Below are 23424 nucleotides of genomic sequence, written 5' to 3' on the forward strand. Positions count from 1 at the left end.
GTAAGAGGCCTCCAATTTTTTAAATGGACTGGATCTTTATATGTACCACTTGGATCCTGTTTCAGTAATAATGAAATCAGACCTTGTTGCATGTCCGATAATCTACCATTTATATAGGAGGGGTTAAAACATGCTAATAATGGTCCTCTGAGTACATCAAAAGTTTGGTATACTTCCACTGCTATGCCATCCAGCCCTGGAGTTTTCCCAGCCTTAAAGGCTTTAATTGCATCTCTTCTGTAATTTGGCCTTCACATGAATCTTTCTGTACAGATGTTAATTTTACATTATTAATAGGAAGAGAATCCATAAAATTAGATTCGGTTAGTGGAGATGTACGAGGCAAACGAAAACATATTCTTAAAGTACTTTACTTACTCTTTCAAAATATCATTCGGGGAATCATGTGTGACTCCATCATTTGTAACAAGTTTCAATACATTGTTTTGGTAGCATTTCTATGTTGAAGATTGAAAAAGAATTTGGTGCATTTTTCCCCATATTCCATCCAGTTCGCTTTATTTTTATAATATATTATATTACACTGGATCTTTTTTGAATAAGTTCCTCCATTTCTTTTTGTTTTTCCTCTAACTTATTCTGTGCCTCTATGGTACAGTTTTTATTGCTATCTAACTGTACTGTTGGTCCTTCAATTTCCTTTGTTAATATGGACTCTTTTGATCTAAATTGCTGTTGTTTTATAGATGAGTACTGAATTGCATGGCCTCTAAAGGGACATTTAAAAGTGTCCCATACAATAAGGGGATCTGCTGCACCTATGTTATGTCGGAAAAAGTCAGTTATAAATTATTCTGTCCTAGTTAAACAAGTTAACATCCAGTAGGCTTTGATTAAATTTCCAATATCCTCGCCCACGTAGAAATTCTGTAAGAGTAATATATATGCCAATTATGTGATGATCCGACCACATTCTGTCCACTATCAACAGTATTTTAACTTTTGGTGCCAGAGAGAATGACATAAGAAAGTAGTCAAGACGACTAGCTTGATTAAGCCTCCACCATGTATATCTTACTAGGTCAGGGTATTTAAGCCTCCATATATCCACTAATTCCAATATATCCATGACATTCATGATTTCCTTAAGTGCCTGAGGGTGATAGTTTGTAGTGTGATTTCCTTTCCGGTCCATATAGGTATTTAAATCCGTATTAAAATCCCCCACTATAATAATAGAGTCTAGTGTTGCTTGTAGAGTTGATAAATTCTTATATATATTTTCAAAGACGCTTCGATCATCATCATTTGGACCGTATAGGTTAATAAGCAAAATCTGTTTATTGTCCAATAACATATTTAAAATAATCCATCTGCCTTGATGATCTGTTTGGACAATTTGCACATTTGGATCAAAATGACTGTTAATTAATATCATCACCCCTTTTGAATTTCTTTGCCTATGGGAGAAATATATTTTGCCCCCCCAGTCCTTTTTTCACAAAACTTAATCTAAAATTGTTGAATGGGTTTCCTGTAAACAATAGATATTATATTCCTTCTCTGTCAGCCAGGTAAATACTGATCATCTTTTCTTATTATCTGCTAGGCCATTACACACACACACACACACACACACACACACACACACACACACACACACACATATATATATATATATATATATATATATATATATATATATATATATATATATATATATATATATATATATATATATATATATATATATATACACACACACATACATACACTTATGTTGGAGTCATTAAAACTAGTTTTTCAACCAATCCACAAATTTCTTGTTAACAAACTATAGTTTTGGCAAGTCGGTTAGGACATCTACTTTGTGCATGACACAAGTCATTTTTCCAACAATTGTTTACAGACAGATTATTTCACTTATATTTCACTGTATCACAATTCCAGTGGGTCAGAAGTTTACATACACTAAGTTAACTGTGCCTTTTAAACAGCTTGAAAAATTCCAGAAAATTATGTAATGGCTTTAGAAGCTTCTGATAGGCAAATTTACATAATTTGAGTCAATTGGAGGTGTGCCTGTGGATGTATTTAACGGCCTACCTTCAAACTCAGAAGAAATCAGCCAATGACCTCAGAAAATAAATTGCAGACAAGTCTGGTTCATCCTTGGGAGCAATTTCCAAACGCCTGAAGGTACCACGTTCATCTGTACAAACAATAGTATGCAAGTATAAACACCATGGGACCACGCAGCCATCATATCGCTCAGGAAGGAGACACGTTCTGTCTCCTAGAGATGAACGTACTTTGGTGCAAAAAGTGCAAATCAATCCCAGAACAACAGCAAAGGACCTTGTGAAGATGCTGGAGGAAACGGGTACAAAATAATCTATATCCATTTACATTTTAGTCATTTAGCAGACGCTCTTATCCAGAGCGACTTACAGTAGTGAATGCATACATTTCATACATTTAATTTCATGCATTTTTTAAATTTGTTTTGTACTGGCCCCCCGTGGGAATCAAACCCACAACCCTGGCGTTGCACACACCATGCTGGCGTTGCAAACACCATGCTCTACCAACTGAGCCACAGGGAAGCTATGTCCACAGTAAAATAAGTCCTATATCGACATAACCTGAAAGGCCCCTCAGCAAGGCAGAAGCCACTGCTCCAAAATCGCCATCAAAAAGCCAGACTAAGTTTTCCAACTGCACATGGGGACAAAGATCGTACTTTTTGGAGAAATGTCATCTGCTGATGAAACAAAAATAGAACTGTTTGGCCATAATGACCATCGTTATGTTTGGAGGAAAAAGGGGGACGCTTGCAAGTTGAAGACCACCATCCCAACCGTAAAGCACGGGGTGGCAGCATCATATTGTGGGGTGCTTTGCTGCAGGAGGGACTGGTGCACTTCACAAAATAGATGGCATCATGAGGAAGTAAAATTATGTGGATATATTGAAGCAACATCTCAAGACATCAGTCAGGAAGTTAAAGCTTGGTCGCAAATGGGTCTTCCAAATGGACAATGACCCCAAGCATACTTCCAAAGTTGTGGCAAAATGGCTTAAGGACAACAAAGTCAAGGTATTGGAGTGGCCATCACAAAGCCCTGACCTCAATCCTATAGAAAATGTGTGGGCAGAACTGAAAAAGCATGTGCGAGCAAGGAGGCCTACAAACCTGACTCAGTTACACCAGCTCTGTCAGGAGGAATCGGCCAAAATTCACCCAACTTATTGTGGGAAGCTTGTGGAAGGCCACCCAAAATGTTTGACCCAAGTTAAACAATTTAAAGGCAATGCTACCAAATACTAATTGAGTATATGTAAACATCTGACCCACTGGGAATGTGATGAAAAAAAGAAAAGCTGAAATAAATCACTCTCTACCATTATTCTGACATTTCACATTTTTAAAATAAAGTGGTGATCCTAACTGACCTAAGACAGGGAATGTTTACTAGGATTAAATGTCAGGAATTGTGAAAAACTGAGTTTAAATGTATTTGGCTAAGGTGTATGTAAACTTCCGACTTCAACTGTGTATATATTTTTTAAATCCTGTTTCTTATTTTCCATAATTAGCTATTGATATTTGTAGTAATGTTGGCAATTTATGCTAAGGATTTTTACCTCTCACCAGTCTCGCCATTACCAAAATTACATTATGGCAAGCAATTATTATATTAGCAAACAATTATTTTGAATCACCCTATATTGTCCCTAACATCTTTACTCCAACGCAACAGTTGTGGGATACACACACACACACACTCTTACACACTCAACCCCTTTCCCCCACAACAACCATACACTCAGATTCTCGACATTTGCACCATCCCAGAGCCCAACTCAAAGGTCTTGATTTACGAATGCATATACAGTTGCAGCTGTATGAGAAGGCCTGTAAAACTGCAACAACAAAAAATCGAAAAAGAAATGGGCAGAAATGGGGAGATTTGATTTACCATTGTCATGTCTCAGATGGTGGAGATCAGATACAGTGGGGAGAACAAGTATTTGATACACTGCTGATTTTGCAGGTTTTCCTACTTACAAAGCATGTAGAGGTCTGTAATTGTTATCATAGGTACACTTCAACTGTGAGAGATGGAATCTAAAATAAAAATCCAGAAAATCACATTGTATGATTTTTAAGTAATTTGCATTTTATTGCATGACATAAGTATTTGATACATCAGAAAAGCAAAACTTAATATTTGGCACAGAAACCTTTGTTTGCAATTACAGAGATCATACGTTTCCTGTAGTTCTTGACCAGGTTTGCACACACTGCAGCAGGGATTTTGGCCCACTTCTCTATACAGACCTTCTCCAGATCCTTCAGGTTTTGGGGCTTTCGCTGGGCAATACGGACTTTCAGCTCTCTCCAAAGATTTTCTAATGGGTTCAGGTGTGGAGACTGGCTGGGCCACTTCAGGACCTTGAGATGCTTCTTACGGAGCCACTCCTTAGTTGCCCTGGCTGTGTGTTTCAGGTCGTTGTCATGCTGGAAGACCCAGCCACGACCCATCTTCAATGCTCTTACTGAGGGAAGGAGGTTGTTGGCCAAGATCTTGCGATACATGGCCCCATCCATCCTCCCCTCAATACGGTGCAGTCGTCCTGTCCCCTTTGCAGAAAAGCATCCCCAAAGAATGATGTTTCCACCTCCATGCTTCACGGTTGGGATGGTGTTCTTGGGGTTGTACTCATCCTTCTTCTTCCTCCAAACACGGCAAGTGGAGTTTAGACCAAAAAGCTCTATTTTTGTCTCATCAGACCACATGACCTTCTCCCATTCCTCCTCTGGATCATCCAGATGGTCATTGGCAAACTTCAGACGGGCCTGGACATGCGCTGGCTTGAGCAGGGGGACCTTGCGTGCGCTGCAGGATTTTAATCCATGACGGCATAGTGTGTTACTAATGGTTTTCTTTGAGACTGTGGTCCCAGCTCTCTTCAGGTCATTGACCAGGTCCTGCCGTGTAGTTCTGGGCTGATCCCTCACCTTCCTCATGATCATTGATGCCCCACGAGGTGAGATCTTGCATGGAGCCCCAGACCGAGGGTGATTGACCGTCATCTTGAACTTCTTCCATTTTCTAATAATTGCGCCAACAGTTGTTGCCTTCTCACCAAGCTGCTTGCCTATTGTCCTGAAGCCCATCCCAGCCTTGTGCAGGTCTACAATTTTATCCCTGATGTCCTTATACAGCTCTCTGGTCTTGGCCATTGTGGAGAGTTTGGAGTCTGTTTGATTGAGTGTGTGGACAGGTGTCTTTTATACAGGTAACGAGTTCAAACAGGTGCAGTTAATACAGGTAATGAGTGGAGAACAGGAGGGCTTCTTATTGAAAAACTAACAGGTCTGTGAGAGCCGGAATTCTTACTGGTTGGTAGGTGATCAAATACTTATGTCATGCAATGAAATGCATATTAATTACTTAAAAATCATACAATGTGATTTTCTGGATTTTTGTTTTAGATTCCGTCTCTCACAGTTGAAGTGTAACTATGATAAATATTACAGACCTCTACATGCTTTGTAAGTAGGAAAACCTGCAAAATCGGCAGTGTATCAAATACTTGTTCTCCCCACTGTATACTCCCTTCACCTGAAACACCCACAACATGGTCCCCCGTATTGACCATATTCCCAAGCATCTCCGTGCAGTCAGACCTTTGATTTTGTGCCATCAGGGCCACAATAATATGCCCCCTCTCTGAATGTCCGAGTGTGACCCCCTCCCCATGGGTTACTGCAGCTAGTGTTGCCAGCACTGCCACTGCCTGGGTGCGGGCAGCCCACCGGGATCCCCATGATAGGACAATAAATAAATTATATGTATAATTTATTTTAAAACGCTGTTCCACCATGATAGGACAATAAATAGATAAGATGTATAACTCATTATAAAATGTATATCCCTCATCCGAACAACATTGAAAGCTCTCTCACAACCCCTGCTCACAGCAATACATTGGTTCTGGGAAATGTAACCATTTCCCTTCTCACTCAACGCCACACTTTCCCAAACACCAAAAAACACACACCACACCATCCATCAACACATACTGTGCCTTCTGTTTACTGAGTTTTTATCTCCACCATGTTGAATTAGTGCTTTAGTGTTCCAATTAGTTATATTTGAAGATAGATAGAAAAGCTATATTTTTTGTTGTATTATTACAATCCATAACCGGGCTAGAATTGTGTGTTTCCTTATTTGCCTCCTCCATGAGAACTTTGTAATTTTGAAAATAGCCATTGGGTAGTCTTTGTGTCTCTGAACAACTGGTTATCAATATACAGTTTATCGACAACGAGAGCTACGCGTTTCCCATGCAATCTATTTTCCTTGACAGTTGGAAACAAAACTTTACGCCGTTCTGCAATTTCCTTCGGGAACTGGTCATTCATGCCTATTTTCGTGCAAGCAAATATTGTGTTTTATTGTTTGCTTGTTTGCGTTGTTTGTAACTTATTTTATACATAATGTTGCCACTACCGTCTTATGACCGAAAATAACTTCTAGACATCAGGACTGTGATTACTCACCAAGGACTAGCAGAATCCTCTTTTTCCTTTCACGACTCTGCCGAGCCTGACGCGAAGGATACGCTGCTTCCTCGGGAACAGGCCCCGATGTGCGTGAAGTGGAGGTGGAGAAAGAGGGGCCGAAGGTCCGGCAGCCTTCTGAGAATTCGCAGGCGCTCGAATAAGCCCCCACTACCCTCCATTCTGCTAGCAAAAGTGCAATCTTTGGACAATAAAATTGACGAGTTATGCTAAAGATTGAACTACCAACGGGACATTAAAAACTGTAACATCTTATGCTTCACGGAGTCGTGGCTGAACGACGACAACATCAACATACAGCTGGCTGGTTAAACAATGTACCGGCAAGATAGAACAGTGGCGTTTGGTAAGACAAGGGGCGGCGGTCTATGTATTTTTGTAAACAACGGCTGGTGCACGATATCTAAGGAAGTCTCGAGCTATTGCTCACCTTAGGTAGAGTATCTCATGATAAGCTGTAGACCACACTACCTACTGAGAGTCAGAGGCTGGCACATTACATACCACCACAGTCAGAGGCTAGCACTAAGACAGCATTGAATGAGCTGTATTCTGCCATAAGCAAACAAGAAAACGCTCACCCAGAGGCAGCGCTCCTAGTAGCCAGGGACTTTAATGCAGGGAAACTTAAAATCCATTTTACCAAATTTCTATCAGCATGTTAAATGTGCAACCAGAGGAAAAATAACTCTGGACCACCTATACTCCACACACAGAGACGCATACAAAGATCTCCCCCGCCGTCCTTTTGGCAAATCTGACCATAATTCTATCCTCCTGATTCCTGCTTACAAGCAAAAATTAAATCAGGAAGCACCAGTGACTAGATCAATAAAAAAGTGGTCAGATGAAGCAGATGCTAAGCTAGAGGACTGTTTTGCTAGCACAGACTGGAATATATTCCATGATTCCTCTGATGCCATTGAGGAGTACACCCCATCAGTCATTGGCTTCATCAATAAGTGCATCGATGACATCATCCCCACAGTGGCCATACGTACATACACCAAACAGAAGCCATGGATTACAGGCAGCATCCACACTGAGCTAAAGGCTAGAGCTGCCGCTTTCAAGGAGCGTGACTAACCCGGAAGCTTATAAGAAATCCCGCTATGTCCTCCGACGAACCATCAAACAGGCAAAGCATCAATACAGGACTAAGATCGAATCGTACAACACCAGCTCTGATGCTCGTCTGATGTGGTAGAGCTTGCAAACCATTACAAACTACAAGGAGAAGCACAGCCAAGAGCTGCCCGGTGACACGAGCTTACCAGATGAGCTAAACTACTTCTATACTCGCTTCGAGGCAAATAGCACTGAAACATGCATGAGAGCACCAGCTGTTCCGGAAGACTGTGTGATCACGCTCTCCGCAGCCGATGTGAGTAAGACCTTTAAACAGGTCAACATTCAAAAGGCCACAGGGTCAGACGGATTACCAGGACGTGTACTGCGAGCATGCGCTGACTAACTGGCAAGTGTCTTCACTGACACCTTCAACCTCTCCCTGTCTGAGTCTGTAATACCAACATGTTTTAAGCAGACCACCATAGTCCCTGTGCCCAAGAACACTAAGATAACCTGGCTAAACGACTACTGACCCGTAGCACTCACGTCTGTAGCCATGAAGGGCCTTGAAAGTCTGGTCATAGCTCACATCAACACCATCATCCAAGAAACCCCAGACCCACTCCAATTTGCATTCTGCCCCAACAGATGACACAATCTCCATTGCACTCCACACTGCCCTTTCCCACCTGGACAAAAGGAACACCTATGTGAGAATGCTATTCATTGACTACAGCTCAGCGTTCAACACCATAGTGCCTTCAAAGCTCATCAATAAGCTAAAGAGCCTGGGACTAAACACCTCCCTCTGCAACTGGATCCTGGACTTCCTGACGGGCCGCCCCCAGGTAGTAAGGGTAGGTAACAACACATCCGCCACGCTGATCCTCAACACAGGGGCCCCTCAGGGGTGCGTGCTCAGTCCCCTCCTGTTCTCCCTGTTCACTCATGACTGCACAGCCTGGCACGACTCCAACACCATCATTAAATTTGCCGATGACACAACAGTGGTAGGCCTGATCACAGACAACGACAAGACAGCCTATTGGGAGGTCAGAGACCTGGCTGTGTGGTGCCAGGACAACCTCTCCCTCAATGTGATCAAGACAAAGGAGATGATTGTGGACTACAGGAAAAAGAGGACTGAGCAAACCCCCATTCTCATCGACGGGGCTGCAGTGGAGCAGGTTGAGAGCGTCAAGTTCCTTGGTGTCCACATCATCAACAAACTAACATGGTCCAAGCACACCAAGACAGTCATGAAGAGGGCACGACAAAACCTTTTCCCTCTCAGGAGACTGAAAAGATTTGGCATTGGTCCTCAGATCCTCAAAAGGTTCAACAGCTGCACCATTGAGAGCATCCTGACTGGTTGCATCACTGCCTGGTATGGCAACTGCTCGGCCTCCGATGGCAAGGCACTACAGAGGGTAGTGCGAACGGCCCAGTACATCACTGGGGCCAAGCTTCCTTCCATCCAGGACCTCTATACCAGGCGGTGTCAGAGGAAGGCCCTAAAAATGGTCAAAGACTCCAGCCACCCTAGTCATAGACTGTTCTCTCTGCTACTGCACGGCAAGCGGTACCGGAGTGCCACGTCTAGGTCCAAGAGGCTTCCAAACAGCTTCTACCCCCAAGCCATAAGACTCCTGAACACCTAATCAAAAGGCTACACTGACTATTTGCAGTGCCCCCCAACCCTCTTTACACCACTGCTACTCTGTTGTCATCTATGCATAGTCACTTTAATAACTCAACCTACATGTACATACTACCTCAAATAACCAGTGCCCCCACACTTTGACTCTGTATCGGTACCCCCCTGTATATAGTCTCACTATTGTTATTTCAGTGCTGCTCTTTAATTACTTGTTACTTTTATCTCTTATTCTTATCTGTATTTTTTTTAACTGCATTGTTGGTTAGAGACTCCTAAGTAAGCATTTCACTCTAAGGTCTACACCTGCTGTATTCGGCGCATGTGACTAATAAAATTTGATTTTGTGTCTTTTCCAGTAAAAACTCTGTGTCCTACAATGAGTGAATGGAATGGGGGGTTATTTGTTAGACAGAAAATATGGTAGTAGCTATACCATCCTTAGAAAGCCAATATGAGGGTTTGCGCTCAGGCTAGAATGAAATGCGGCCGGTGCGTAGAAAATAAAATATCTGTAGAGTTCAAAAGGTACTCACACTCAAAACCATAGAAAATAAATAACCCAAGGAGGGCAAGATGCAAAAATAATATAATGAATTGATTCCATGCACTTTCACTTGTTGTATTCTTTCGAGCATGGATTAAATGAAATCTTTTTGCATCTCGGCCTCCTTGGGTTATTTCTTTTTCATGGCTTTGTGTATGAGTACCTTTTGAACTCTACAGTACACAACCCTTGAAATATACGAAAAAAATTGCCAATATACTTTGCATGCTGTATGAAGCGATGCAGTGCCATTTAGTTTAAACCTCAACTCATATCCTAGACCTAGTGAATCAGAGTTTATATGCAGAACCTCTAAAAGTCTAAGCCATTGAGTGGCAAGTTCTACTAAGCTAATATATGGAATTGTTTTAAGATGGTCATACCATGGCTCATTTAGCAATTTGATGTATTGATTTATACATTTTAGAACCCCTTTAGGTGTAAAAAAAATATTTCAAATGATTTGATAAAATATTTCATTTGGCCTTTACTACTATAGAAACGCATTTAATAACATATAAATGGCAAAGGAGACAGTAAAACAATGAATCATAAAGAATAAGGTTCTGAAGTGTCTTTCATATATCTAGGAGATATAAGAAAGCTCAGGAAATATGTGTGTTTTTTTGGGACACATTTCTAACCCCGATTACTTCGTAGGCCAAACCATTCGGATGCTATAGACGTTTTCGTGAGAAGACCGATTTTCAGAATTTCTCATGGTCTGACAAACACTGCTGATTTTTCAAACACTGCTGAAACATTTCGATGCTGATTTTTTATTATATGTTCTTCAGATCGCCAGTACTCTTAAGGATTACAGAAAAGCAAATACAATGTAATGAATTACATGCTCACCAATACCCAATAAATGGACAGACTGATAGGATGAGAGTTGCAGAATGTTTTAAGACAGAAAAAGGGGACCAAATGCTGATGATTGAGATTTACCCATTATAATGATCTACATAAAACAATTTGATCAACAAAAATCACTGCCTTCTGTATTTTTCAAATTAGACGCAGCTCAATTTTTTCAAGCAAAGTAACTTACCTGAATTTGTTGTGGTGCACAAGGTCAATAGGAGAATAACCAGTTGGAGGGGACATCTTGAGAATAACAGTTTTTCTGTGGAATTTCTCTTAAAAATCAACCAGTTTACCATCATGCCATAGCTTGCCAGACCGATCAAAAGTTGAACTGTCATACACACAAGTGCTAGCTCAAAAAAGATGCATGATGTGCTTTTTCCACCCACAAACCACAGAGAGATTGGAGTTGGCTTCTGAAGACAGCAAGACGCATCACACTTCTTAAAGCATCGATACAGTGCCTTCAGAATGTATTCACACCCCTCGACTTTTTCCACATTTTCTTATTCAAGTGTGATTAAAATGGATTTAATTGTCATTTTTGGTCAACGATCTAGACAAAATACTCATTTCAAAGTGGAAGCAAAATTCTAACATAACAAATTATTGAAAAATAAAACACTAACATATTTTAGCGGGGACAGCCTACTAGAGGATCTGGAGGTGTGGCTTGTTGCAGGCGTGGCCTTGAATTAGCTCTGCCTGGTTGTCATACTCTGTTAAAACTGTAATATGTAACTTTTTGGGTGACCTGACCAAATTAAAATAGAAATGGTGTTATAGATATTTAATTCTCATTGAAAGCAAGTCTAAGAAGCCGTAGATATGTTCTATGTGCACTATTACTATGCTTCCCGTTCTTAAGTTTTGTTTTTGCATCTATTGCTTTCGGTTTTTGCAGAAATACAATATTTTTGGTTATGGAAAATATATTTCACAGCCGTTTAGATGGTACAATGATTCTCTACACTATAATTGCTTGTTTTGTTACATAATGAGACGTTGGGGCTCCCGAGTTGCGCAGCGATCTAAATCAAATCAAACTTTACTTGTCACATGCGCCGAATAGAACAAGTGTAGACCTTACCGTGAAATGCTTACTTACAAGCCCTTAACCAACAGTGCAGTTCAAAACGAGTTGAGAAAATATTTACCAAATAAACGAAAGAAAAAAATAATAAAAAAGTAACACAATAACATAACAATAAGATATGGGGTACCAGTACCGAGTCAGTGTGCAGGGATACAGGTTAGAGGTAATTGGTACATGTAGGTAGGGGTGAAGTGACTATACATAGATAATAAACAGTGAGTAGCAGCAGTGTACAAAACAAATGGGGGTGGGGGGGTCAATGTAATAGTCCGGTGGCCATTTGATTAATTGTTCAGCAGTCTTATGGCTTGGGGGTAGAAGCTGTTAAGGAGCCTTTTGGTCTCAGACTTGGCACTCCGGTACCGCTTGCCGTGCGGACTTGGGTGACTGGAGTCTGACAATGTTATGGGCTTTCCTCTAACACACCTATTATATAGGTCCTGGATTGCAGGAAGCTTGCCCCCAGTGATGTACTGGGTCGTGCGCACTACCCTCTGTAGCGCCTTAAGGTCAGATGACGAGCAGTTGCCATACCAGGCGGTGATGCAACCGGTCAGGATGCTCTCGAATGTGCAGCTGTATAACTTTTTGAGGATCTGGGGACCCATGCCAAATCTTTTCAGCCTCCTGAGGGGGTTAAGGTTTTGTCGTGCCCTCTTCATGTCACGTCCTGACCCTTGTAAGATGTCATTTTCTATAGTAGAGTAGGTCAGGGTGTGACGGGGTGTTTTTGGGTGGTTTTCTGGTTATCTGTTTCTATGTGGGTTTCTAGGTTTCTATTTCTATGTTGGGGTTGTTGGGATGATCTCCAATTAGAGGCAGCCGGTTCTCGTTGTCTCTAATTGGAGATCATATTTATGTAGGGGTTTTTTCTACTTGTGTTTGTGGGTTGTTAATTTTTAAGTAGTGTGTTTTCTCTCTGCGTCACGGTTTGTTGTTTTGTTGTTTCAAGTTTTTGGTGTATTGCAAACGTTTCACGGTAATAATAAATATGTGGAACTAAAAACACGCTGCGCCTTGGTCCGATCCTTTAAACTGCCGTGACACTTCATGACTATCTTGGTGTGTTAGGACCTTGATAGATTGTTGGTGATGTGGACACCAAGGAACTTGAAACTCTCAACATGCTCCACTACAGCTCCGGTGATGTTAATGGGGGCCTGTTCGGCCCGCCTTTTCTTGTAGTCCACAATCAACTCCTTTGTTTTGCTCGCATTGAGGGAGAGGTTGTTGTCCTGGCACCACACTGCCAGTTCTCTAACCTCCTCCCAAAAGGCTGTCTCATCGTTGTCAGTGGTCAGGCCTACCACTGTTGTGTCGTCAGCAAACGTAATGATGTTGTTGGAGTTGTGTTTGGCCACGCAGTCGTGGGTGAACGTGTTGTTGCCTACCCTTACCACCTGGGGGCGGCCCGTCAGGAAGTCCAGGATCCAGTTGCAGAGGGAGGTGTTTAGTCTCAGGGTCCTTAGCTTAGTGATGAGCTTTGTGGGCACTATGGTGTTGAACACTGAGGTGTAGTCAATGAACAGCATTCTCACATAGGTGTTCCTTTTGTCCAGGTGAGAAAGGGCAGTGTGGATTGAGATTGCATCATCTGTGGATCTGTTGGGGCGGTATGCGAATTGGAGTGGGTCTAGGGTATCTAGCAGGATGCTGTTGATGTGAGCCATAACCAGCCTTTCAAAGCACTTCATGGCTACCGACGTGAGTGCTACGGGGCGGTAATCATTTAGCCAGGTTACCTTCGCTTCCTTGGGCACAGGGACTATGGTGGTCTGCTTGAAACATGTAGGTATTACAGACTCAGTCAGGGAGAGGTTGAAAAGGTCAGTAAAGATGCTTGCCAGTTGGTCCGCGCAGTTTGAGTACACGTCCTGGTAATCCATCTGGCCCCGCGGCTTTGTGAATGTTGACCTGTTTAAAGGTCTTGCTCACATCAGCTACCGAGAGCATTATCACACAGTCATCCAGAACAGCTGGTGCTCTCGTGCATGCTTCAGTGTTGCTTGCCTAGAAGCGAGCACAAAAGGCATTTAGCTCATCTGGTAGGCTCGAGTCACTGGGCAGCTTGCGTCTGGGTTTCCCTTTGTTGTCCGTAATAGCTTTCAAGCCCTGCCACATCCGACGAACATCAGAGCCGGTGTAGTAGGATTCAATCTTAACCCTGTATTGACGCTTTGCCTGTTTGATGGTTCGTCTGAGGGCATATCGATATTTCTTATAGGTGTCCAGATTAGTGTCCCGCTCCTTGAAAGCGGCAGCTCTAGCCTTTAGCTTGATGCGGATGTTGCCTGTAATCCATGGCTTCTGGTTGGGATATATACATACAGTCACTGTGGGGACGACGTTGTCGATGCACTTATTGATGAAGCCGAGGACTGAGGTTGTATACTCCTCAATGCCATTGGAGGAATCACGGAACATATTCCAGTCTGTGATAGCAAAACAGTCCTGTAGCGTAGCATCCGCGCCATCTGACCACTTCCGTATTGAGCGAGTCACTGGTACTTCCTGCTTTAGTTTTTGCTTGTAAGCAGGAATCAGGAGAATAGAATGATGGTCGGATTTGCCAAATGGAGTGCGGGGGAGAGCTTTGTATGCAGCTCTGTGTGTGGAGTAAAGGTGGTCTAGAGTTTTTTTCCCTCTGGTTGCACATGTGACATGCTGGTAAAAATGTGGTAAAACTGATTTAAGTTTGCCTGCATTAAAGTCCCCGGCCACTAGGAGCCCCACTTCTGGGTGAGCATTTTCTTGTTTGCTTATGGCCTTATGGAGTTGTCATCAGTCTGTGGTGGTAAATAGACGGCTACGAATAATAGAGATGAGAACTCTCTTGGTATATAGTGTGGTCTACAGCTTATCATAAGGTACTCTACCTCAGGCGAACAATACCTCGAGACTTCATTAATATTAGACATCGCGCACCAGCTGTTATTGACAAAAATACACACACTCTCCACCCCTCGTCTTACCAGCAGCTTCACTGTTCTGCCGATGCATTGAAAATCCCTCCAGCTCTATATTGTCCGTGTCGTCGTTCAGCCACGACTCTGTGAAACATAGGATATTACAGTTCTTAATGTCCTGTTGGTAGGATAATCATAGGGCATCCATTTTATTTTCCAATGTTTGCATGTTAGCAAGTAGAACGGATGGCAGCAACATTCCCCGTCCAGAGAGACGGTAGCAGCAACATTATGTACAAAATAAGTTTTTACGAACAAATAGCACAATTGATTACGGGCATGTAAAACGTCAGCCATCCTCTTCAACGCCATAAGGCACTGCATCTCAGTGCTAGAGGTGTCAAAACAGACCCTGGTTCATTTCCAGGCTGTATCACAAACGGCCGTGATTGGGAGTCCCACAGGGCGGTGCACATTTGGCCCAGCGTCATCTGGGTTAGGGTTTAGCCCGGGTCGGCCATCATTGAAAATAAGAATTTGTTTTTAACTGACTTGCCTAGTTAAATAAAAGTTTAATAAAATAAAAAATAAATAAAACTGCAAGTGATACCAAAGAGCCTACTAGAGTTCCATTGTTAAGACAATCACCATTTTGTTACACTGGTATCAGAAGTGTGATGGAGCAAGGGCGGCCATTGGAGTGGTGTGTACACGTTAGGGACTTGGTATAGAGAAGCGCTCTCCCGAAAGAAGGGGGTAATGTAGAGACCTTGTCAAGCGGACATTGTCTTATCATATCTTTGTACTCCCTGACGAATGCCAGGCAGCCGAAACGTGTCAGAGTTTAAAACTTTGTTTCCATTGAACAATGCCATACAAATAAGGGCATTTTAATTAATTATATGAAGAGTACCTTGGTCCTCCTTTCTTTTTGATGACCTTGTCATTTCATTCGGACCCCTTGGTGTAACAGTTAAGGTGTTGACTTGACAGTCACTGGACATGACTTCGAGTCTTGGTCAAGGCTACCCCCTGAATTCACTATAATATCTTGATTAGATAAGTAAACACTTTTGGCAGCAATTACAGCTGTGAGTCTTTATGTTGCTACCATGCTGTGTTGTTATGTGTTGCTGCCATGCTATGTTGTTGTCTTAGGTCTTTCGTTATGTACTGTGTAATATTTTTATTTAATTTATTTTTATTTTTAATCCCCCGTCCCGCAGGAGGCCTTTTGGTAGGCCCTCATTGTAAATAAGAAATTTGTTCTTAACTGACTTGCCAAGTTAAATAAATGTTAAATAAAAATAAAAGGAGAGGGTGGGAGTTGGGCCGGTTTTGACTCTTAATGAGGTAAGGCATTGATGTTGGGCAATTAGGCCTGGCTCGCAGTTGCTGTTCCAATTCATCCCAAAGTTTTTCGATGGGGTTGATGTCAGGGCTCTGTGCAGACCAGTCAAGTTTTTCCACACCAATCTTGATAAACCATATCTGTACGGACCTCGCTTTGTGCATGGGGGCATTGTCACGCTGAAACAGGAAAGAGCCTTCCCCAAACTGTTGCCACAAAGTTGGAAGCACAGAATCGTTTAAAATGTCATTGTATGCTGTAGCGTTAATATTTCCCTTCACTGGAACTAAGGGGCCTAGCCCGAACCATGAAAATCAGCCCCAGACCATTATTCCTCCTCCACCAAACTTTACAGTTTGCATTCGGGTAGGTAGCGTTCTCCTGGCATCCACCAAACCCAGATGTGTCTGTCAGACTGCCAGATGGTGATTCAGCACGCCAGAGAACGTGTTTCCACTGCTCCAGAGTCCAATGGTGGTGAGCTTTACACCATTCCAGCTGACGCTTGGCATTGTGCATGGTGATCTTAGGCTTGTGTGCAGCTGCTTGGCCATGGAAACCCATTTCATGAAGATCCCGACAAACAGTTATTGTGCTGACGTTGCTTCCAGAGGCATTTTCAGCACTCTGCGGTCTCGTTCTGTGAGCTTGTGTGACTTACAGTTGACCGGGGAAGCTCTAGCAGGGTAGAAATTTGACGAACTGACTTGTTGGAAAGGTGGCATCCTATGACAGTGCCACGTTGATTGTCACTGAGCTCTTAGTAAGGTCATTCTATTGCCAATGTTGGCTGTGTGCTCGATTTTATACACCTTTCAGCAAAGGGTGAAGTGGTGTTCACATACTTTTGTATATATATAGTGTATTATATATCTCTCTCTGAGATATGAATATACTCATATGAGATACCGAGTATGGAAAATGAGTTTAGTCATGTTTATCAGGACACACGTTTCAGTTGACCTTTACCTCTAGATTTTAAAGTGTTGAACAGTCCTGTACACTTGGATTATTTTGACATTTTTCACCAATGGACATGTATCACTCACTAGTCTACTCTACATCCCATTTAAAATCAGAAACATTCCAGTAAGGAGACCTGAGGTTAAAACTACTATAAACATGCTACATTATTCACAGATAATAAATACAGATAATACATGCAGATCCTATCATGTACAAATATTTATTCATTTAATAATAGGAAGTACTAAACACACCAAAGACTACTTGAAATAGAAAACCATGCAATTTTTTCAGCTTAAGAGTATCTTAGAAAAGCACTTTGTAAATATTAAGTTATAAACAACTTTATACAAACATTTACAAACATCTAAATGAATCCTTCCTTCTCCCTTTCCACAAAGTACAGTTATCATTGATCTAACACTACCGGAAAGTGAAAGCATAGGCTCCAGGTAGCTTTGTCTGTTAGAACACACGCTCCACTGCATCCCAAATGGCACCCTATAATATGATGTATTTTGGGACACACATTAACCGTTTCATGGATGGAGGAGCCTTGGTAATGTCAGGGCACTTGGATATTTGGGGCCCTACAGGCGTCAGTTGTCTGTCCTCAGTCAAAGCCAGCGTGTCTGGCTCTCCAGTGGCGTAGCGAGGAGCTGACGGAGTGTCCAACTTCTGACCCTCCGCTAAGGCTTTGAAATGCTGATACAAGGACAAATAATTGTATTGTTTATGGTTTATGTTTATGGTGCTATTCTTTGAACGTGTCAGCACCCAAAGCCAGTGAGCTCACTGAAATTCTAAATAAGGAGTTACTGGCAGTATCAGAATGGGTGATTAATAATAAACTGGTCTTAACTACATCTCAAACTAAAAGCATTGTATTTGGTTCAAAACATTCTCTAAGACCTAAACCTCAACTGGAGTTGTGCATAAAGGGTGTGACCATTGAGCAAGTTGAAGAAGCTAAACACCTAGGTATAACAGTGGATAGTCAGTTATCATGGTCAAGTCTATTGACTAAGTTGTTGTGAAGATGGGGAGGGGTATGTCTGTTTTAAAAAGATGTTCTGCATTTTTGTTACAAAAATCAACTGTACTAGTTGTTCAGGCTCTGGTCTTGTCCCATCTTGATTACTGTCCGGTAATATGGTCAAGTGAAGCAAAGAAAGACCTAGCAAAGCTGCAGCTATCTCAGAACTGAGCAGCATGCCTTGCCCTTAACTGCACATACAGAACTAACATCAACAGCATCGAATAGCTCCCTCAATATGCAACTTTTCAGGGAAGTTAGAAACCAACATACACAGGAAGTTAGGAAAGCAGAATTTGCATCCTGTAGCACAAACTCCAAAAAGTTCTGGGACACTGTAAAGTCCATGGAGAATAAGAGCACCTCCTCCCAGCTGCCCACTGCACTGAGGCTAGGAAACACTGTCACCACCGATAAATACACGATAATTGAGAATTTCAATAAGCATTTTTCTATGGCTGGCCATGCTTTCCAACTAGCTACCCCTACCCCGGTCAACATCCCTGCACCCCCCACAGCAACTTGCCCAAGCCTCCCCATTTCTCCTTCATCCAAATCCAGGTAGCTGATATTCTGAAAGAGCTGCAAAATCTGGACCCCTACAAATCAGCCGGGCTAGACAATCTGGACCCTCTCTTTCTAAAATTACTACTAGCTTGTTCAACCTCTCTTTCGTATCGTCTGAGATCCCCAAAGATTGGAAAGCTGCTGCGGTCATCCCCCTCTTCAAAGGGGGAGACACTCTAGACCCAAACTGCTACAGACCTATATCTATTCTAACCTGTCTAAGATCTTCAAAAGCCAAGTTAACAAACAGATCACCGACCATTTCGAATCCCACCGTACCTTCTCCACTATGTAATCTGGTTTCCGAGCTGGTCATGGGTGCACCTCAGCCACACTCAAGGTCCTAAACGATATCATAACCGCCATCGATAAGAGACAATACTGTATAGCTGTATTCGTCGACCTCGCCAAGGCTTTTGACTCTGTCAATCACCACATTCTTATTGGCAGACTCAACAGCCTTGGTTTCTCAAATGACTGCCTCGCCTGGTTCACCAACTACTTCTCAGACAGAGTTTAGTGTGTCAAATCGGAGGGCTTGTTGTCTGGACCTCTGGCAGTCTCTATGGGGGTGCCACAGGGTTCAATCCTCAGGCCGACTCTTTTCTCTGTATACATGAATGATATCGCTCTTGCTGCTGGTGATTCTCTGATCCACCTCTACGTAGACGTAGACGACACCATTCTGTATACTTCTGGCCCTTCTTTGGACACTGTGTTAACTCAAATCAAATCAAATTTATTTATATATCCCTTCTTACATCAGCTGATATCTCAAAGTGCTGTACAGAAACCCAGCCTAAAACCCCAAACAGCAAGCAATGCAGGTGTAGAAGCACGGTGGCTAGGAAAAACTCCCTAGAAAGGCCAAAACCTAGGAAGAAACCTAGAGAGGAACCAGGCTATGAGGGGTGGCCAGTCCTCTTCTGGCTGTGCCGGGTGGAGATTATAACAGCACATGGCCAAGATGTTCAAATGTTCATAAATGACCAGCATGGTCAAATAATAATAATCATAGTAGTTGTCGAGGGTGCAACAAGTCAGTAACACAAGAGTAAGTGTCAGTTGGCTTTTTCATAGCCGATATTTGAGAGTATCTCTACCGCTCCTGCTGTCTCTAGAGAGTTGAAAACAGCAGGTCTGGGACAGGTAGCACATCCGGTGAACAGGTCAGGGTTCTAGCAGGTCTGGGACAGCAAGTCTGGGACAGGTAGCACGTCCGGTGAACAGGTCAGGGTTCCATAGCTGCAGGCAGAACAGTTGGAACTGGAGCAGCAGCACAGCCAGGTACACTGGGGACAGCAAGGCGTCATCAAGCCAGGTAGTCCTGAGGCATGGTCCTAGGGCTCAGGTCCTCAGAGAGAGAAAGAAAGAAAGAGAGAAAGAGAGAGAGCATATTTAAATTCACACAGGACACCGGAAAAGACAAGAGAAATACTCCAGATGTGACAGACTGACCCTAGCCCCCCGACACAAACTACTGCAGCATAAATACTGGAGACAGGAGGGGTCAGGAGACACTGTGGCCCCATCCAATGAAACCCCCGGACAGGGCCAAACAGGTAGGATATAACCCCACCCACTTTGCCAAAGCACAGCCCCCACACCACTGGAGGGATATCTCCAACCACCAACATACCATCCCGGGACAAGGCCGAGTATAGCCCACAAAGATCTCCGCCACGGCACAACCCAAGGGGGGGTGCCAACCCAGATAGGAAGACCACATCAGTGACTCAACCCACTCAAGTGACGCACCCCTCCCAGGGTCGGCATGGAAGAACACCAGTAAGCCAGTGACTCAGCAACTGTAATAGGGGTAGAGGCAGAGAATCCCAGTGGAAAGAGGGGAAACCGGCCAGGCAGAGACAGCAAGGGCGGTTCGTTGCTCCAGCCTTTCCGTTCACCTTCACACCCCTGGGCCAGACTACACTTAATCATAGGACCTACTGAAGAGATGTGTCTTCAGTAAAGACTTAAAGGTTGAGACTGCGTCTCACACATGGGTAGGCAGACTATTCCATAAAAATTGAGCTCTATAGGAGAAAGCCCTGCCTCCAGCTGTTTGCTTAGAAATTCTAGGAACAATCAGGAGGCCCGCGTCTTGTGACCGTAGCGTACCTGTAGGTATGTACGGCAGGACCAAATCGGAAAGATAGGTAGGAGCAAGCCCATGTAATGCTTTGTAGGTTAGCAGTAAAACCTTGAAATCAGCCCTTGCCTTAACAGGAAGCCAGTGTAGGGAGGCTAGCACTGGAGTAATATGATCAAATCTTTGGGGTTCTAGTCAGGATTCTAGCAGCCGTATTTAGCACTAACTGAAGTTTATTTAGTGCTTTATCCGGATAGCCCGGAAAGTAGAGCATTGCAGTAGTCCAACCTAGAAGTAACAAAGGCATGGATTAATTTTTCAGCGTCATTTTTGGACAGAAAGTTTCTGATTTTTGAAATGTTACGTAGATGGAAAAAAGCTGTCCTTGAAACAGTCTTGATATGTTCTTCAAAAGAGAGATCAGGGTCCAGAGTAACGCCATGGTCCTTCACAATTTTATTTTAGAGGACTGTACAACCATCCAGATTAATTGTCAGATTCAACAGAAGATCTCTTTGTTTCTTGGGACCTAGAACAAGCATCTCTGTTTTGTCCGAGTTTAAAAGTAGAAAGTTTGCAGCCATCCACTTCCTTATGTCTGAGACACAGGCTTCTAGCGAGGGCAATTTTGGGGCTTCACCATGTTTCATTGAAATGTACAGCTGTGTGTCATCCGCATAGCAGTGAAATTTAACATTATGTTTTCGAATGACATCCCCAAGAGGTAAAATATATAGTGAAAACAATAGTGGTCCTAAAACGGAACCTTGAGGAACACCGAAATTTACAGTTGATTTGTCAGAGGACAAACCATTCACAGAGACAAACTGATATCTTTCCGACAGATAAGATCTAACCCAATCTCTCCAAAAGAATGTGGTGATCGATGGTATCAAAAGCAGCACTAAGATCTAGGAGCATGAGGACAGATGCAGAGCCTCGGTCTGACGTCATTAAAAGGTAATTTACCACCTTCACAAGTGCAGTCTCTAAAACCAGACTGAAGCGTTTCGTATACATTGTCTGTCTTCAGGAAGGCAGTGAGTTGCTGCTCAACAGCTTTTTCTAAAATGTTTGAGAGGAATGGAAGATTCGATATAGGCCGATAGTTTTTTATAATTTCTGGGTCAAGATTTGGCTTTTTCAAGAGAGGCTTTATTACTGCCACTTTTAGTGAGTTTGGGACACATTCGGTGGATAGAGAGCCGTTTATTATGTCCAACATAGGAGGGCCAAGCACAGAAAGCAGCTCTTTCAGTAGTTTAGTTGGAATAGGGTCCAGTATGCAGCTTGAAGGTTTAGAGGCCATGATTATTTTCATCATTGTGTCAAGAGATATAGTACTAAAACACTTTAGTGTCTCCCTTGATCCTAGGTCCTGGCAGGGTTGTGCAGACTCAGGACAACTGAGCTTTGGAGGAATACGCAGATTTAAAGAGGAGTCCGTAATTTGCTTTCTAATGATCATGATCTTTTCCTCAAAGAAGTTCATGAATTCATTACTGCTGAAGTGAGAGCCATCCTCTCTTGGGGAATGCTGCTTTTTAGTTAACTTTGCGACAGTATCAAAAATAAATTTCGGATTGTTCTTATTTTCCTCAATTAAGTTGGAAAAATAGGATGATCGAGCAACAGTGAGGGCTCTTCAATACTGCACAGTACTGTCTTTCCAAGCTAGTCGGAAGACTTCCAGTTTGGTGTGGCGCCATTTCCGTTCCAATTTTCTGGAAGCTTGCTTCAAAGCTCGTGTATTTTCTGTATACCAGGGAGCTAGTTTCTTATGACAAATGTTTTTAGTTTTTAGGGGTGCAACTGCATCTAGGGTATTGCGCAAGGTTAAATTGAGTTCCTCGGTTAGGTGGTTAACTGATTTTTGTCCTCTGACGTCCTTGGGCAGGCAGAGGGAGTCTGGAAGGGGATCAAGGAATCTTTGGGTTGTCTGAGAATTTATAGCACGACTTTTAATGCTTCTTGGTTGGGGTCTGAGCAGATTATTTGTTGCGATTGCAAACGTAATAAAATGGTGGTCCAGGATTATGAGGAAAAACATTAAGATCCACAACATTTATTCCATGGGACAAAACTAGGTCCAGAGTATGACTGTGGCAGTGAGTAGGTCCAGAGACATGTTGGACTAAACCCACTGAGTCGATGATGGCTCCCAAAGCCTTTTGGAGTGAGTCTGTGGACTTTTCCATGTGAATATTAAAGTCACCAAAAATGTGAATATTATCTGCGATGACTACAAGGTCCGATAGGAATTCAGGGAACTCAGTGAGGAACGCAGCATATGGCCCAGGAGTCCTGTAAACAGTAGCTATCAAAAGTGATTGAGTAGGCTGCATAGATTTCATGACTAGAAGCTCAAAAGACGAAAACGTCGTTGTTTTTTGGGGGGTAAATTGAAATTTGCTATCGTAAATGTTAGCAACACCTTCACGGGATGTGCGGGGGATATGGTCACTAGTGTAACCAGGGGGTGAGGCCTCATTTAACACAGTAAATTCATCAGGCTTAAGCCATGTTTCAGTCAGGCCAATCACATCAAGATTATGATCAGTGATTAGTTCATTGACTATAACTGCCTTTGAAGTGAGGTATCTAACATTAAGTAGTCCTATTTTGAGATGTGAGGTATCACAATCTCTTTCAATAATGGCAGGGATGGAGGAGGTCTTTATACTAGTGAGATTGCTAAGGCGAACA

General features: G+C 42.7%; 1 protein-coding gene across 4 annotated transcripts in view; it reads right to left on the reverse strand.

Moving 5' to 3' along the window:
- The window catches only part of LOC115154155 (leucine-rich repeats and immunoglobulin-like domains protein 2), a 19622-nt gene extending 8498 nt beyond the window's left edge, over window positions 1–11124 (reverse strand). For 3 of the 4 annotated variants that reach the window (XM_029700104.1, XM_029700106.1, XM_029700105.1), the window contains exon 1: window positions 10889–11124. In XM_029700104.1, coding sequence (XP_029555964.1) covers window positions 10889–11042 — 154 coding nt within the window. In that variant the 5' untranslated portion in view covers window positions 11043–11124. Of the gene's footprint in view, window positions 1–2067; window positions 2101–10888 lie in introns of those variants that run through there. The other variant, XM_029700108.1, reaches the window with a different exon arrangement.
- Window positions 11125–23424: the final 12300 nt, after the last annotated feature.

This window comes from Salmo trutta, chromosome 19 (genome assembly GCF_901001165.1).
Source record: "Salmo trutta chromosome 19, fSalTru1.1, whole genome shotgun sequence".
In the NCBI taxonomy this organism is placed as follows: Eukaryota; Metazoa; Chordata; class Actinopteri; order Salmoniformes; family Salmonidae; genus Salmo; species Salmo trutta.